Here is a 15,842-nt window from a genome sequence, read left to right on the forward strand (position 1 = left end):
AGCCGTAATTGAATGACAGAGCAGGCTCAATGGGCCCAATGGCCTAATTCTGCTCCTATGTCTTATGATCAAAGGACCTTTGAAATGAAATAACATAACCTGCGTCAGAATTATGCTGGTTTGTGACCCAAAATATGAACAGTTTCTTTCCTCAACAAATACTGCTTGAGCCGCTGAGTTCCTCTAGCAGGTAGTTTTTTGCTCCAAGATTTCAGCTTCTGCACTCACATCTAACAGTTACCATTCTAGTTTTACAAAGAAGTTTTGAAATGTATTCTGAATACAAAACTTAATTGAAAACAGTCTAACAGTCTTCATAACTTCCTGGCAGCCTGTTGCTCTGATGTTCTTGCATTGTTGAGGTACCAGAACCTGCAGGCACACGCTGAATGATTCAGGAGCAGCTTCTTCCCCTGCCATCAGAGTTCTGAATAGACATTGAACCCACAAACACTGTCTCACTACTTCTTTTCTCTCTTTTTGTACTACCCATATATATTTAAAAAGGTTAAATTAAATATATATACCTGTGTGTATACATACAGACACACATACATACATACATACATACATACATATTTGCAAGAAAAAGTTAGTGAACTCTTTGCAATTACTTGTTTTTCTGCATTAATTACTCATAAAATGTGGTCTGATCTTCATCTAAGTCACAATAATAGACAGACACAATCTGCCTAAACATATCACACAAACAATTGTACTTTTCATGTCTTTGTTGAACACATTGCTTAATCATTCACAGTCCAGGCTGGAAAAAGTATGCAAACCCTTGTATTTAACAACTGGTAGAACTTTTGTTAGCAGCAAAAACCTCCACCAAATGTTTCCTGTAGCTGCTGATCAAACTTGCACAATGGTGAGGGGAAATTTTAGACCATTCCTCCATGTAAAACTGTTTCAATTCATCAATAACTCTGGGCTACCTTGCATGAACAGCACTCTTCAGCTTATGCCACAGCATCTCAGATGGGTCTGGACTCTGACTTGGCCATTCCAAAACATGAATTTTCTTCATTTTAAATCATTCTGTTGTAGCTTTACTGCTGTGTTTCAGATCAATGACTTGTTACATTATCCAAATTCTATTAAGCTTCAGGTGACAGACCACAATCCTGACATTCTCCTGTGAAATGTCTTGATACAATTTTAAATTCATTGTTCCCTCAACAACTGCAAGCTGCCCAGGCCCTGAGGCAGCAAAGCAGCCCCAAACCATAATGCTCCTTCCACCATGCTTCCAAGTTGGGATGTGGTTTTGGTGTTGGTGTGCAGTGCCCGTTTTCCTCCAAACATAGCAGTGTACATTTCTGCCAAAAATTTCAACTTCTGTCTCATCTGTCCACAGAACATTGTCCCAGAAGCATTGTAGAACATCCAGGTGGTCTTTTGCAAACTTGAGATGAGCAGCTATCTATCTATTTAGGAGAGCAGTGTGGTTTCCTCCATGGTGTCCTTCCATGAGCACTATTCTTGTTCAGTGTTTTTCTTATGGTGGACTCATGAACAGAAGCTTTAGCAAGTTCTAGAGATTTCTACAGGTCTTTTGCTGTTACCCTTGGGTTCTTTTTCACCTCCTTCAGCATTGCGTGTTGTGCTCTAGGTGTGATTTTTGCAGGATGCACACTCCTAGGGAGAGTAGCAACAGTACTGAATTTCCTAAATTTGTAGACATTTCTCTTACTGTGAACTGATGAACACTGGAGTCTTTTGAAATGCTTTTGTAGCCTTTTCCGGCTTCCTGTATCTCTACATTTCTTCAAAAGTCCTGAAAGCTGTTTTGTTCGAGGCATGGTGCACATAAAGAGCAGGCTCTGTCAGTAACCTGAATGTGTGTGTCTTTTATAGGGCAGGGCACCTCTACAACCCACACCTCCAATCTCATCTCATTGATTGGAACACCTGATTCCAAACAGACTTTGTAGAAGGCATTACCACATTATCGGCATATGCATCGAAAAAACAAATTGAAAGCAATTAAATTATCGTAACACATACAAAATGCTGGAAGAACTCAGTAGGTCAGAAAAGTCTTTGAAGAAAGGGTCTCAGCCCAAAAACATCAGTTGTTTATTTATTTCCACAGAGTTCCTCCAGCATTTTAAGTATGTGTTTCTCCGGATATCTGCATCTGCAGAATTTCTCGTGTTTATAATTTAAATTACATTTTGATTACAGAATGGTGGCTACAGGGAGACTTAATTAAGTAGCAGACTAGGTGCTGATTACAGAATAAAATGATTACCCACAGGTCTGACAGCAAATCCAATTTTCTATGACAAAAGGTGCAGACTATAACACAATTAGTGAAGTTCTTCCTGCTGTGTTACATGTCTCTACTTTTGTCTGTATTTCCTTGTTACCACATTAGCACAATCTCCATCATTATTTACTCGTTATTCATTAACATCATCATGTGTTGTGTCCTATAATGTGGGTGATTGTGGTCCCATGCCCATGATTGGTCTTAGCAAAATTTTCTACAGAAGTGTTCTGTCACTGCCTTCTTCTGGGCAGTGTCTTTATAAGATGGGTGATTCCAGTCATTATCACTACTCTTCAGAGATTGTCTGCCTAGCGTCAGTGGTCACATAACCAGGTCTTGTGATGTGCACCATCTGCTCATAAGACCATCCACCACCTGCTCCCATGGCTTCACATCACCCTGATCGGGGGGAGGGGCTACACCTTGTCCAAGAGAGACTTGCAGGCTAGCAGATGGAAGAAGCACCTTATACCTCCATTGTTGGAGATGTACTTTATCTCCACCTCGCCATTGACTAGCTATTAGCCCTCACTATTCTTTCCCCTACAACAGGAGGGAATTCTTTTCTCAAACATAATTGGAAAGTGATTTCTGAATTGTGAATTTTCATAATCTGAATAGTGATAACAAGCATCACCTGTGTTAACATTCAGAATTTATAAAAACTTAATTATTGAAGTGAAAATTCATTCAGGGCATCCCAAGGTTTTGAAAGAAGTGCAGTAGCTTCAAAAGTATCATATACAACTCAGAAATTTTTCTTCTCCAGATAGCCACAGAACCAAGAAAGGAAAGAATGGAAGTATGATCGTTAACTCCAAAATCCCTCCTCCCCCCACAAAAAAATGAACAAAAGCAGATTGACCCCCAAATCCCACTTCCCCACACACAAAAAACAAGAAAAATTGGGTGAGAAACAGGGAATATACAAAAACAAAGTCTGAAAAGAAGTCTACAGTCTAAGTCCATGTCCAAAACGCAGAAAACCTGGGTGACATTCTCGGGCACATCGGCAGGCCTTTCCCTCTCCAGCAGCAGAGCGATCCAAACGCAGTCTCCCCTCTCTGTAGCAGTGCGACCAAGCCAGTGATCTTACAGAACTCAACCTTATAAGCCATCTTACCACAGTCTTTGGGTCCTGGAATAGCTTAGTTGGGTAACTGCTGATTGCTGAGACTTGGCTGTTCATAATGTGTGTCAATCTTAAGGATGAGTGGATTGAGTATGATAGTCATACAGGTTTACTCATGACACTACGCTAGGTGATGGTGCTTAATGGGGGGATATGGATAGCCTGAATGAATGAGCAGAAGCATGGCAAAAAATATAGAAGGAAGATTGTCATCCAAAGGCATTTTATTCATGGAAGGTAAATGCAAAGCGGATTGTGTTTAGAGGGGCCATGCATGTGAATCACTGAAAGTTAAAATGCGTCTATGGTGAGCAAATAGGAAGGCATAGCAATATATTGTCCTTTAATCTTGTATCCAAATCCTCCTACGATAAAGATATCCTACTCTAATTGTGCTGGGCCGGGGTGAGATAGCACCTTGAATACCCATGCAGATTTGACCCCATTCCTAAAGAAGAGTAAACTTGGAATCATGGGAGTGCTTAAAAAGTTTCAGTTTTGGGATGGGTGGGTTTGTCCTGTGAGGAGGATTAAGCAAACTGGGTCTTTAATTCTGAAAGCTAAGAATGGCAGGCGCTGAGCTACCACTGCATTTAGAAGAATGAGAAACATACGAAATTCTTATAAGGTTGAGAGGCTAGAAGAAGATGAGATATTTCCCCTGGCATAATCAAGGATCAACTTTATTCATCATGTACATTTACATGTTATAAGAATTTGCTGTTAGATCAGCAGTTTCTGAGATACTCAAACCACCCTGTCTGGCGCCAACAATCATTCTGCAGACAAATTCACATTTCTTCCCCATTCTGTTTGGTCGGAACAACAACTGAACCTCCTGAACATGTCTGCATGATTCTATGCATTGAGTTGCTGCCATATGACTGGTTGATCATGATTGTGTTTCTTTGTATTTACTATGCATGCCAACAAGAAATGAATCACAGGATAGTATATGGTGATTTTTATGTACTTTGATAATAAATATACTTTGAACTTTGATTAGATACTTGCATAAACGAGTTGGTGTGTGGGTGTACTGAGGCGATGATGTGTTGCTTAGATTTCCAGCATTTGCGGGTTTTCTCATCATCTTGTCCATGTTACGATCTATATGTTAAGATCTTACATGGGGTAAGAAACCCCATGATAACCATTGTTATTTACGGGACTTTGTCATTCACAAATTGCTGCATTTAACTTCTTAATTTCATATCAAGTAATTAATTGTCTTTAAAGCCATTAACCGAGCAGTCAATTCAAAGTACATTTATTATCAAAGAAAGTACAAATTATACAGCCTTGAGATTTTCTTGCTCGCAGGTAGCCACAAAGCAAGAAACCCAAAAGAACCCAATTAAATTTTAAAAAAGAATTAAAATAAAAATACCATCTGAAACCTGGTTAGGTTAGGAGTTCCTAACCTGGGGTCCACAAACTGCCCCAGCTGCTGTGCTTCGTGCCGGCTAATATGATGAACTGATTAGCAAGGCTTCAGGCCTACTCCAGGCTGCTTTAGGGTTCAGATCTGAGGACTCTGTTTTGATTTGGAATGTTGTTGTTTGCTTCATTTGTTTGCATGATTTGTGTTTTTTTTGTGCATCGAGTGCTGGTCTGTTATTTTTATTTTTATTCTTTTTTTGCTTTAATTGGATTCTTTTGGGTTTCTCGGTTGATGGTTACTCATAAGCAAACAAATCTCAAGGTTGTATGATCTGTGCATTCTTTGATAAATGCCCTTTGAATCTTTGAATGGACCCCTCGGTTAACGGTAAGGGTCCATTACATAAAAAAGTTTGGGAATCTCTGCACTAGGTGATGCCTTGTATAAATACATTCATTCTTTCCAGTTTAAATTCATATGCATTTAGATTTGTAGAATGTCCATAGTATGAAAACATTTGTGATTGCAAATGCCCTTGGGGTTAGCAAACATAGAATTAAAATTGTATCTTGACAAATGTATTTTACAATGACTGCCTTGATTTTCAAAATTATTTAATTGACCTTTCATGAATAGCTGCATCACTCCCCTGTTACTGCCTTCACCCGAAAACAAAACTGGGAAAATATAAAAGACAATGATCTTCTGTACCGATTCTAAACATAGTTAGCATTTAATATAATTTGGTCAGTGAACATTATTATCTTCCTGCTGAGCATTTTCCCTCTGGCTCTGATCCACTTTGACTGGTATAACAAGCAACAAGAGTCATTAATAAATGCAATTAGAAGCAGCAGTAGGCTATTACAACCCTTGAGCCAATTCTTACAATTCCATAAAATCATAACCTATTTTACTGTAAATTCAACAACACATTTACAGTACATCTTCCCACAGTAATCTTTAACTCCTTGCTTGCAAAATATCTCTGTCTTTTAAAAAAAAATATAAGGAGTCTGCTTCCGCTGTTCTTTAGTAAAGAAAATCCTTTTGAGTGGGGAGATTCAGATTCATGCACATCAAAACATACAGTGATGTGTGTCATTTTTGTTAACAACCAAAGAATATGCTAGGGGCAGACTGCAAGAGTTACTACACAGATGCCAATGTAGCATTCCCACAATGCTCAGTCGAACAACACAAGCAACAACAGCATTGAAAAAACACCAGTAAAACGAGCTCCTTTCCTTTAATTTTCACCTACCTACCCATTCACACACAAAGTTAGTCCTCCAACCTCAGAACAGGCTGCCTCCAGCCTCCATTGGACTCATGAATTTGCAGACATCAGGCCTTCAACTTCCCCAGTAGACTTGCAGACCAGGGCTTCAGCCATCGATGCTCAACTTCCAGACTGACTGACTTTGGTGCTTGGCATTTAGTCTTTTGATCTTCAGTATTGACCCCAGGACTCACTGATGGCAGGACCCCAAACTTCAGGCCTCAAAGTCTGGATTTGCTGAAGATGTGACCTTGAGTTCCAGGCCTCAAATTGTGGAGTCACTGACTCGCTGACCTTGGAGGTCACCGGCCCTCATGCCTCCTGCTGGCACAGACCTCTGTTCCTGGAACATTCCAACCTGGGAGCCACCCTCACCGTCATTGGGCTTCCTCCACAGTGTTTACCAGCCAATCATCTGTCTACTGATGTCTGTTGTTGCATGACCACTTCATTGGCCTTTGGGTGCAGAGCAGAGTTCTAGACTGTGGCTTGACCTGGTGTTCTGCAGGGGTCGGTGTTGGGACCACTTCTTTTTATGCTGTATATAAATGATTTAGATGATGAAATAGATGGTGTTGTTGCCAAGTTTGCAGATGATATGAAGATTGGTGGAGGGGCAGATAGAATTGTGGAAACAGATAGGATACAGAAGAACTTAGACAGATTAGGAGAATGGGCAAGAAAGTGGCAAATGAAATACAATGTTGGAAAATTCATGGTCATGTACTTTGGTAATAGAAATAAATGTGCAGACTATTTTCTAAATGGGGAGAAAATCCAGGAATCTGAGATGCAGAGGGACTTGGGAGTCTTTGTGCAGAACACCCTCAAGCTTAACTTGCAGGTTGAGTTGGTGGTGAGGAAGGCAAATGCCATGTTGGCATTCATTTCAAGAGGAACAGAATACAAGAGTAAGGATGTGATGCTGAGGCTTTATAAGGCACTGGTGAGGCCTCACCTTGAGTATTGTGAGCAGTTTTGGGCCCCTCATCTTAGAAAAGACGTGCTGGCATTGGAGAGGGTCCAGAGGAGGTTCACAAGGATGATTCCAGGAATGAAAGGGTTATCATACGAGGAACATCTGATGGCTCTGGGTCTGTACTTGCTGGAATTCAGAAGGATGAGGGAGGATCTCATTGAAACCTTTTGAATGTTGAAAGTCCTAGACAGTGTAGGTGTGAAAAGGATGTTTCCCATGGTGGGGGAGTCTAGGACAAGAGGGTGAAGCCTCAGAATAGAGGGGCACCCTTTCAAAACAGAGCTGCGGAGAAATTTCTTTAGCCAAATTTGTGGAATTTGTTGCCAATGCAGTTGTGGAGGCCAGGTCGTTGGTTGTATTTAAGGCAGAGATTGATAGGTTCTTGATTGGACACGGCATCAAAGGTTACGGAGAGAAGGCAAGGAACTGGGATTGAGGAAGAGATTAAGAAAAAAGGATCAGACATGATTGAATGGCGGAGCAGACTTGATGGGCCAGATGGCCTAATTCTGCACCGATGTCTAGTGGACCTCTAACTCTCCCACATTCCCTGTCCCTAAACCCAAACCTGACCTTCAACTCCCCTCTTTGTTCTGATAACGATCACCACAAGCCTAAAAAATACTAATTCTGAGTGACAACCTCAATGGAGACCTTCCCTCAGCACCATCTTGACTGGAAAAACAGGGTTGCTGTGTTCCAGGTTTATTTATTGAGAGATACAGAATGATAACAGGCATATTGAAAATTAGACAGTAAAAACAATAGAATGGTGAGGACTAGGAGAGCACAGCTGAATGTATTTTTTCCACTGTGTTGAATTAATAGAATATCTCATTATAATGATTGATGTCTTTAATATTCATCTATGTTTACTGGGATGTAATAAATAATATGAGTATTTATTTTCAGTGTCAAAGTGAACTATGAATATAATCCCATATACTTAACACATGGAAAAAGTATCCATAAACAAAATATTATGAATTCATAAATAGATGAAGTATCCAAGATATTTTTCATATGTATCAAATGTAGTTTTTAATTTAGAGACTGACAGACACCTAATGTGCAATAGAAGATAAATTGTGCAAATAAAAAATGTAATAAATAAGAAACATTGAGTTTATCAGCTTGCAGAGACCTCGAAAGTGAGTCCATAGCTTGTGGAATCAGTTCAGAGTTGAGATGAGTGAAGTTACTCATGCTGGTTCAGGAGCTTATTGGTTGTAAGGTAATAACTATCCCTGAACCTGGTGTTGGGACTAAAGCTCCTATACCTCCAGCGAGAATAGAGCATGGCCTGGATAGTGGGTGTCCCTAATGATGGATGCTGAAAATAGTGTATGGAAAAATGCAGTGCAGTATTTAGGAATGTCATGAAGCTAATTGAATCTGCCATTTGTTCTGTCTGCCTTCTCAGATAGCATCTTTGATTTACCCCTGTAATAAATTTTTGAGGTGGCCTCACTTTGTATGGACACATCTACAAATGTATTGCACGAAGAATGAATAATGTATTAATGTTGTTCCCCAAAGGGTGTGAATTCAAATCTCTGACATTGCAAATTGTTGAAATGAATTTTGTAAATTTGATTCAGTCTCACCAGGAAAAGAATGGTGCATCATCTTGAGTGGGTAAAACACCTGACAATTGTGATATCTGTTTGACTCTTAGTAGCATCATCTGGTAGAAGCAGATTGTTCGGTCTTTTATTGAAGAAAGCTGAAACTATTTTTCTTCATTAAAGAAAGGTAGACTTGTCACTGGAAGTGATCTTCCTGGAATAATTTTTATATTGCTTAATGAGGAATACATTCAATCTTTCTTCTAAGTAAGAGAGTTTACCTGCTCTAATGGCGAAGTGCAAACTCATTTAATGGCTCCGTTACTCATCACCGATTAAAGTGTCAAGCAAAATTGAAATAAACGAGGATGAGAGCAAAAGGCGAGGGGCTATTTGTGCTGCCTGCCTTCATTAGACCAGTCTCCCTCTCCCTTGCTTCTACCGAATGAAGGTGCAGGAGTCTTGGGTCCATGCTACAAGGATTGATCGGCGCAACTTGTGGGTGCAAGACTTCTTTTTGAAGGAGGACTCTTTGGTTTGATGTTTAGTGTCCAAGGCTTTGGACTTGTTATGGAGGACTCTGCTCTTTGATGTTTAGTGTCATTTTGGGGGACTCTGCGGTTCGTATTTCATGTGCTTCTGGTTGCTCTTTATTTTTTGCTGTTTGCGCAATGTGATGGGGGAGAGGGTCTTGGCATGGACTAGGTCTGTGGCCTGCAGTTAACGAACTACACAGCCCTGTACTGAACTGAACTAAAGTGGACACTTCTAGACTCTTTAATAAATAGATATTTAATATTCACTTTCTTTTTGCCATTTGAGTGATTTGTTCTTTTTATTGTGCATTGGGTATTTAATGTTTTCTTTGAATGGCGTTTCTTGGTTTTGTGGTTGTCTCTGTACGAAGATGAATCTCAGGGTTGTACACTGCATACATACTTTGATAATAAATATACTTTGAACTTTATTTTGCTGATTCTTACAAACCTTGTGATAAAACTAAACCATTGAACAAGTTTAAATCAAAAATGTTTGTAAGCTACACTAATATTTTGAGCGCTACTTATTTATTTTAATTTAATTTTTCATATATGTGTTTTGCACTAGTTATTTAAATATACGTATATCTTACTGTAATTCATGGCTTTTGAAAAAAGCGCACTGTACTGCTGCCACACAAAAAAACCCACAAATTTCACAAAATATGCCAATGATATTAAACCTGATTCTGTTTCTGGTGCTGATTATAAATAGGAAAAAAAAACCTTGCAACTCTTAAAGAAATGTGTAAGAAGAACCTTGTTCTATAAAGACGGTTTCATGTGTCGATCTCTGCTCTGTGCTTTTGTGCGTTCCATCTGTTGCACCATCTGGCTCCAGCCTTCAAGTTTATCCACCTTTTGTCTTGCAGGTCCATACATTCAGAGGTCCTCACTGGTGTGAATTCTGTGCCAACTTTATGTGGGGCCTGATAGCACAGGGAGTCAGGTGTTCAGGTACAATCCAATTTTCTTTTGTGTATAAAGAAGGTATTTGGCAATCATTAGATATATTGTTGATTAAAGTATACACTAAGTACATAGTGAAAAATTGCTCTCATCATGAAAGTATATTTTTCATTAGTTAATGGATATGCTCTTGAGTAGACTGAACTCGGCTTGTGTAAACTTGTAATTGTTTCAAGGCATTACTTAGTAAACAATTAAAATATTTTAAACTTCCTATTTTACTACACTGTTATTTTATGTCATGCGGGAACAAAGAAAACTCAGGGCCTTTTCCATATCTGTTATCCGTATTTTTTTATCGAAAGTTTATGGTCTCTATGGCAGAATTAAATTCATTATGATCTTCTCAAAATTATGAGGGGTCTAGATGAGATACATTAAGCAGGCTTTTTCTACTGAGTTTGGGAGGGACTACAACTAGAAGTCATGGGTTAAGGATGAAAGGGGAAAAATTTAAGGCGAACATGATGGGAAACTTCTTCACTCAGAGGGTTCATGAGAGTGTGGGATGAGCTACCAGTGCAAATGGTGCATGCAAGCTCGATTTCAATGTTTAAGAGAAGTTTGGATGAGGCTATGGTCCTGGTGCAGGTAGGCATTTTAAGTGGTTTAAATGTTTTTATGTGTACTTTTCTATGACTCTGACTCTATATTGTTGTACTTTTAAACATTGACGGTTAATGGATATAACTATACAGATTGCAGTATTAGACATACAAAATGCTGGAGGGGAATAAACAGTCGAAATTTCATCTTGATGCGAAGTCTCAGCCCAAAGCATTGACTGCTTATTCCTCTCCATAGATGCTGCCTGAACTGTTGAGATCCTCCAGCATTTTGTATATGTTACTCTGGATCTCCGGCATCTGCAGAATCTCTTGTGTTTACAGATAGATAGATAGATAGATAGATAGATACTTTATTCATCCCCATGGGGAAATTCAACATTTTTTTCCAATGTCCCATACACTTGTTGTAGCAAAAACTCATTACATACAATACTTAACTCAGTAATAATATGATATGCATCTAAATCACTAACTCAAAAAGCATTAATAATAGCTTTAAAAAAAGTTCTTAAGTCCTGGCAGTTGAATTGTAAAGCCTAATGGCATTGGGGAGTATTGACCTCTTCATCCTGTCTGAGGAGCATTGCATCGACAGTAACCTGTCGCTGAAACTGCTTCTCTGTCTCTGGATGGTGCTATGTAGAGGATGTTCAGGGTTTTCCATAATTGACCGTAGCCTACTCAGCGCCCTTCGCTCAGCTACCGATGTTAAACTCTCCAGTACTTTGCCCACGACAGAGCCCGCCTTCCTTATCAACTTATTAAGACGTGAGGCGTCCTTCTTCTTAATGCTTCCTCCCCAACACGCCACCACAAAGAAGAGGGCGCTCTCAACAACTGACCTATAGAACATCTTCAGCATCTCACTGCAGACATTGAATGACGCTAACCTTCTAAGGAAGTACAGTCGACTCTGTGCCTTCCTGCACAAGGCATCTGTGTTGGCAGTCCAGTCTAGCTTCTCGTCCAACTGTACTCCCAGATACTTGTAGGTCTTAACCTGCTCCACACATTCTCCATTAATGATCACTGGCTCCATATGAGGCCTAGATCTCCTAAAGTCCACCACCATCTCCTTGGTCTTGGTGACATTGAGACGCAGGTAGTTTGAGTTGCACCATATCACAAAGTCCTGTATCAGTTTCCTATACTCCTCCTCCTGTCCATTCCTGACACACCCCACTATGGCCGTGTCATCAGCGAACTTCTGCACATGGCAGGACTCCGAGTTATATTGGAAGTCACATGTGTACAGGGTGAACAGGACCGGAGAGAGTACGGTTCCCTGTGGCGCTCCTGTGCTGCTGACCACTGTGTCAGACCTACAGTCTCCCAACCGCACATACTGAGGTCTATCTGTCAAGTAGTCCACTATCCAATCCACCATGTCAGAGTCTACTCCCATCTCCGTTAGTTTGTGCTTTAAGATCTTGGGCTGGATGGTGTTAAAGGCACTAGAGAAGTCAAGGAATGTAATCCTCACAGCACAACTGACCCCATCTAGGTGAGAGAGTGATTTGTGCAGCAAATACGTGATAGCATCCTCCACTCCCACCTTCTCCTTATACGCAAACTGAAGCGGATCCCGGGCGTGCCTGGTTTGTGGCCTCAGATTCTGTATTATCAGCCGCTCCATGGTCTTCATCACGTGCGACGTCAAGGCAACAGGTCTGAAGTCATTCAACTCCTTTGGTTGTGGTTTCTTCGGTACCGGGACAATACAAGATGTTTTCCACTGTCTGGGTACTCTTCTCTGATCTAGACTCATGTTGAAGATGCGCTGTAGTGGTTCTCCCAGTTCAGTCGCACAGGCCCTCAGTAATCGTGGGGAAACTCCATCCGGTCCAGCCGCCTTGCTGGTACAGATCTTCCTCAGTTGACCTTCCACCTGTGCAGCCGTAAACCTGGGCGTGGGCCAGGTCTCCTGTGAGTGGATATTTTCCTGTGAGATTGCAGCGTTAGCTGTTGTATAGCTATGAGAGTTGGCATATTCACCAGTGTAAGGTATTAGCCATTGTGACAAATAGCTATATGAATAATTATCCTTGTTACTTGTCAGTTTGATGTCCACAGCAAATACAATTGCTGATTTTATTTTTGTACAACCATCAATGTAAGTATACTGAACTAGCTGAATATAGTTTGGTGATTATTGCATGCAGCTCGATGCTGTTACAGCTCAGGGTACTTTGGAGTTTGGAAGTTCAATTCCGGCACCATTCTGTAAGGAGACTCTGTATGTCCTCTTTGTGGAATGCATGGATTTTCCCAGATGCTCCGTTTTCCTCACATAGTCCAAATTCGTACCAGGTAGGTTAATTTTTCATTGTAAAAACAAAAATTGTCGTGTGACTAGGTTAGGGTTAACCGGGTTTGTCGGGGTTGCTGGACAGTGTGGTTCGAAGGGCTGGAAGGACCAACTCTGTGCTCCATCTCTAAAATAAATTAGTTAATTAATTACACCCTTTTCACTTTTGATAAAACAAATCCACTGAACTATCTGAACAAAACTGGGGGATTATTGTTAAACTCTCTTCACTTTTGATAAACCAGTAAATTGTTAAACAGCTCAAACAAAAATCTTAATTTTTTTTGCATCTTAGCATTATTCACTGGAAATATAAACCTTAGTAAAACAAATAAATGGTTTTCTCTTCCTTGCAGCAATAAAGGCCCTCTCTTATTTTAAAGTGAACAAATGCATCATTCACAATTTGTAAAGAAAGCAAGTTTCATGCTTCAGTGAATATAGTACTAAAGTAACTGACAGCTGACAGAATAGGAAGAAATCCAGAACAGGCTTGGGTAAGATCAAACCAGTGTGGAGACAGCCTGTGTAACACAGGTTACATAAAACATAGAACATTATGGCTCAGTTCATGCCCTTTGGCCCATGATGTTGTGTCGAACTTTTAATCTACTTTATGATGAGTCTAACCCTTCCCTCCTTCATTTTTCTATCATCCATGTGCCTATCTAAGAGATCCTTAAATGCCTCTATCTCCATCCCTGGCAGGGAGTTTCATGCACCAACCACATTCTGTGTTTTAAAAAAAAATTACTACCTCTGACATCTCCCCAATACTTTATTTCAACCACCTTAAACTTATGCCCCTTGTATTAGCCATTTCCACCCAGGGAAAAAGTCTCTGGCTGTCAACTCAATCTATGCCCCCTACCATCTTGTACACCTCTATTAAGTCACTTCTCATCCTCCTTTGCTTCAAAGAGAATAGCTAGGGCTAATCCTCATGAGATATGCCCTCCAGTCAAGGTAGCATCCTGTAAATCTGCTCTGCACCCTCTCTGAAGCTTCCACATCTTTCCTATAATGAGGCAAACAGAACTGAACACAATATTCCAAGGTAACACACAAAATGCTGGAGGAACTCAGCAGGTTGGGCAGCATCTATGGAAATGAATAAACAGTTGATGTTTCGGACCAAGACCCTTCTTCAGGACTCAGTATTCTGTGTGCTGTAACCTGCCACGTTACCTTGTAGCTCTTGAACTCAATGATGAAGGCCAACACACCGTTGCCTTCTTAACCACCCTATTAACTTGTGTGGTAACTTTGAGCGATCTAAGCATAAGCTGAACTTCGGCTCAACCTTGAGTCCCTGCGTGTGCTAACTTTTGCTGCATTGGTTGCAAATACACCTGACTTCAATGCATCTGAGCTGGGAAGGATGTACATTCTCCAAATCTCTTTTCAGTGGCCTCTCTAAAAGTGCACCTGAGAACGTTGGGTGGGAAGGCTCTTGTACTCAGTTATGTTCTCCCCTCATTAAGTTTTCTTGCTAGCACTTACTGTCAAGCTTAAAAATAAGTCATGCCAGCTGGATAAAATTATCAAAGCATGTGGCAAGGAAGTTGCGTTTACAAAAGCATCAAGTGTATTCACAAAGGTGATAAAGTTGCGTGCATGAAGGTAACATTTTGCAACAGTTTTGGCAGTGGTTATCACTTAAGAGTGTATTCAGGATAATTAATTTAAATTGCATTAGAGGGCGTATCTCTAAAGTAATTGAGGTGTGGAATAACTTGAGTAATTATATATCAACCCTAACAGTCTTGCCATTATAATAGAGTTTAAGTGTAGGATTTTCTGTTCAGGGGCATTGGTGTTTCCATATCAGGCTGTGATGCAGCTAGTCTATACGCTCTCCACCACACATCTATAGAAGTTTTCAAAGTTTTAGATGTCATGCCGAATCTTTGCAAACTCCTAAGGCGGTGCTGCTGTGCTTTCTTTGATTCTTACATAAATCAAATATTTAACTACCTCTGCTTTAAATTCTTCTAAAGATCTGACTTCCATCACAGTGAATTCCAAGGGCCGGTTTGTTTATTTGGAGCTTCAGTGCAGAACAGGCGCTTCCGCTCCAACGAGCCACACCACCCAGCGACCCAACTATTTAAACCTAGGCTAATCATAGGACAATTTACGATGGCCTATTAACCAGTATATCTTTGCACTGTGGGAGGAAACTGGAGCACCTGGAGGAAACACTAGCGTTAATGGGGGGGATGTACGAACTCCTTACAGGCAACGCCAGAATTGAACTCTAAATTCCTACACCCTGCGCTGTAATAGCGTCATGCTGACTACTATGCTACCGTGGTGCCCGCTGTGTTTACCACCCATTTCTGCTTGCCTCCAGTTTTAAACGATCCGCCTCGTATTTTGTAGTCATGCCCCTTGATCAAGGCACTTCCACTTGTGAAAGCATCCCAGTAGCTACCCTGTCAAGTCTGTTTCGGATCTTGAGTTTGATTGAGGTCACCCCTTATTCTTCTGAACTCCAAAGAATGCAGCCCATGATACTTAGTCTTTCTCGGTAGAACAGCCCACTGGTCGCAGGAATTCGCCTGATGTATCTCCTTTGTACTTTTGTTAATGCTGCTGGGTTTTTTCAGGTTTGCACATAGTATTGAGGAGTGAAGCATCAACACCCTGTACAATTGCCTCAAAGCCAGTCTATTTTTATCTCATTTGTAACATTCTGCCTCTCTGAACTACCTGTCGGGCCTGTCTGTTAGCTTTTTGTGATTCATGCAAGAGAACACCTAAATCCCTCCGTACTTCACGCTCTTGTACATTGTCTCCATTTAGATAGTAATCCGCCTAATTTTTCT

At 40.5% G+C, this 15,842-nt stretch overlaps 1 protein-coding gene across 4 annotated transcripts in view; it reads left to right on the forward strand.

Annotated features, from left to right (window-relative positions):
• Nucleotides 1-15,842, forward strand: part of chn2 (chimerin 2) — a 251,596-nt gene that overhangs the window by 202,280 nt on the left and 33,474 nt on the right. For all 4 annotated transcript variants that reach the window (XM_073024500.1, XM_073024502.1, XM_073024499.1 and 1 more), the window contains one exon: nt 10,038-10,122. In XM_073024500.1, coding sequence (XP_072880601.1) covers nt 10,038-10,122 — 85 coding nt within the window. The remainder of the gene's footprint in view (nt 1-10,037; nt 10,123-15,842) is intronic.

Source organism: Hemitrygon akajei, chromosome 20, assembly GCF_048418815.1.
Source record: "Hemitrygon akajei chromosome 20, sHemAka1.3, whole genome shotgun sequence".
Taxonomy (NCBI): domain Eukaryota; kingdom Metazoa; phylum Chordata; class Chondrichthyes; order Myliobatiformes; family Dasyatidae; genus Hemitrygon; species Hemitrygon akajei.